Source organism: Bactrocera latifrons, unplaced genomic scaffold (genome assembly GCF_001853355.1).
Source record: "Bactrocera latifrons isolate USDA-ARS-PBARC rearing strain unplaced genomic scaffold, ASM185335v1 scaffold_39, whole genome shotgun sequence".
Classification (NCBI taxonomy): Eukaryota; Metazoa; Arthropoda; class Insecta; order Diptera; family Tephritidae; genus Bactrocera; species Bactrocera latifrons.
The window spans coordinates 292,587-293,984 of record NW_017537034.1 but is presented as its reverse complement, the minus strand read 5'-3'; the positions used below and the strand labels follow the sequence as shown (position 1 = coordinate 293,984).

The following is a 1,398-nucleotide window of genomic DNA, read 5'->3' as shown; positions in this document are numbered from 1 at the left end:
AATATGTATATTTGTGTTATAGAACCTAGAAACAGCTGTAAAATATTAGACATTTCAAACTAAAATAACCAAAAATTCAAAATCAATATTTCTTTACGTTGTGTGCCCACATTCACTTAAAAATATAAAAAACGTATTTATTTTACTAACAAATAATTTTTATATAATTAATTTCAACTCCAGCCGGCTATATTACCTAATATAGCCTTATTTTAAATAAATTCCCGACAAATCAACTTATTTCCAACCACATCTCTTTCGCTTTTTCCACACAATTATTTTCGACCACATAGAACTGGCATGGGATCAGCCTTCGACAAATTGCCAAGAGTTCAAAAACTGGACTGATAATGAACGCTGGTCAACACAGACGCCTTGGAGCAAATTGGACACATTGGCGATATCGTTGCTGCGCAAAGTTTTGGCCACAAATCCTACATACCGACTGACACTAGAGAAGATACTCGACCACAAATGGTGTAACATGCAATTCAATGAGAATGGTAAGTACAAAATGAGCTTTTGTAATACAAGTTTTTGAAAAATTAAAAGCTCTAATATAAAATACTTTTATACCATATATAATGTTAAAAATGGAAAGTGCGCATTTTAGTGTTTAAAAAAGCTTGGTAAAGCAAGCTTAAAGCTGTGAAGCTTCTGATACAGAAAGCTGCAACGTTCTGTAAAAACATGAGCCCTTTGTCCAGGTACTTAGTGACTCTCAAGTAGGCATTGCCATTTAACGCTGAGGGTTATTTTGTGCCTAAGCAAAAGTTTCTGTAATAACTACAACGAATAGGACGTTAAAATAACAGCTATGTGCAAAAAGTGAAGTTGAAGGCAACTTGCCGTAAAAAAGCTTTGGAAGTTAACGCCATCGAAAGCAAATCTTGGTGACAGCTAATAAACTGCGAAAATGTTTAATATTTAAAAATTGTTTTTTCTGAAGTATAAATAACAAAATCATGTAACGTGCTTAAAAAGCTCTTTTAATAATTTTCTTCATTATAAATTCTTTCGAACAGTTTGCTAAAGCCAATGCGAGCTTTCAACTTTTATGTTGCTTAACCGCGCTCTGTCCACTAAAAGCTTTCTATTTAGCTTACAATTAGTAAGGCGACAAAATAAGTTTTTTTTTTTAAGATATACGAAAGCTTAATTTTCATGTCTGTCGCCAACTGGCAGCTTTTCATCGCTTTGGCGCTTTAGCTGTATGATAGATTTGACTACTTCATAAAGCTAGATTACCAAAGCATTGAAGAGTCTGCTTCAACTTCTTTGAAATGCAAGAGAAATTAATGAAAAATAATACCGCTAAAGTGTAGCTGATGGTAAAATAATGTACGTGTTGGGTTGAAAAAATAATTAATATAAATAAAAATAATTGTTTTATTAATA

The 1,398-nt window shown here is 32.4% G+C and overlaps 1 protein-coding gene across 4 annotated transcripts in view; it reads left to right on the top strand.

Annotated features, from left to right (window-relative positions):
* LOC108972258 (serine/threonine-protein kinase grp) overlaps positions 1–1,398 on the top strand; it is a 40,066-nt gene that overhangs the window by 36,543 nt on the left and 2,125 nt on the right. For all 4 annotated transcript variants that reach the window (XM_018938801.1, XM_018938804.1, XM_018938803.1 and 1 more), the window contains one exon: positions 294–503. In XM_018938801.1, coding sequence (XP_018794346.1) covers positions 294–503 — 210 coding nt within the window. The remainder of the gene's footprint in view (positions 1–293; positions 504–1,398) is intronic.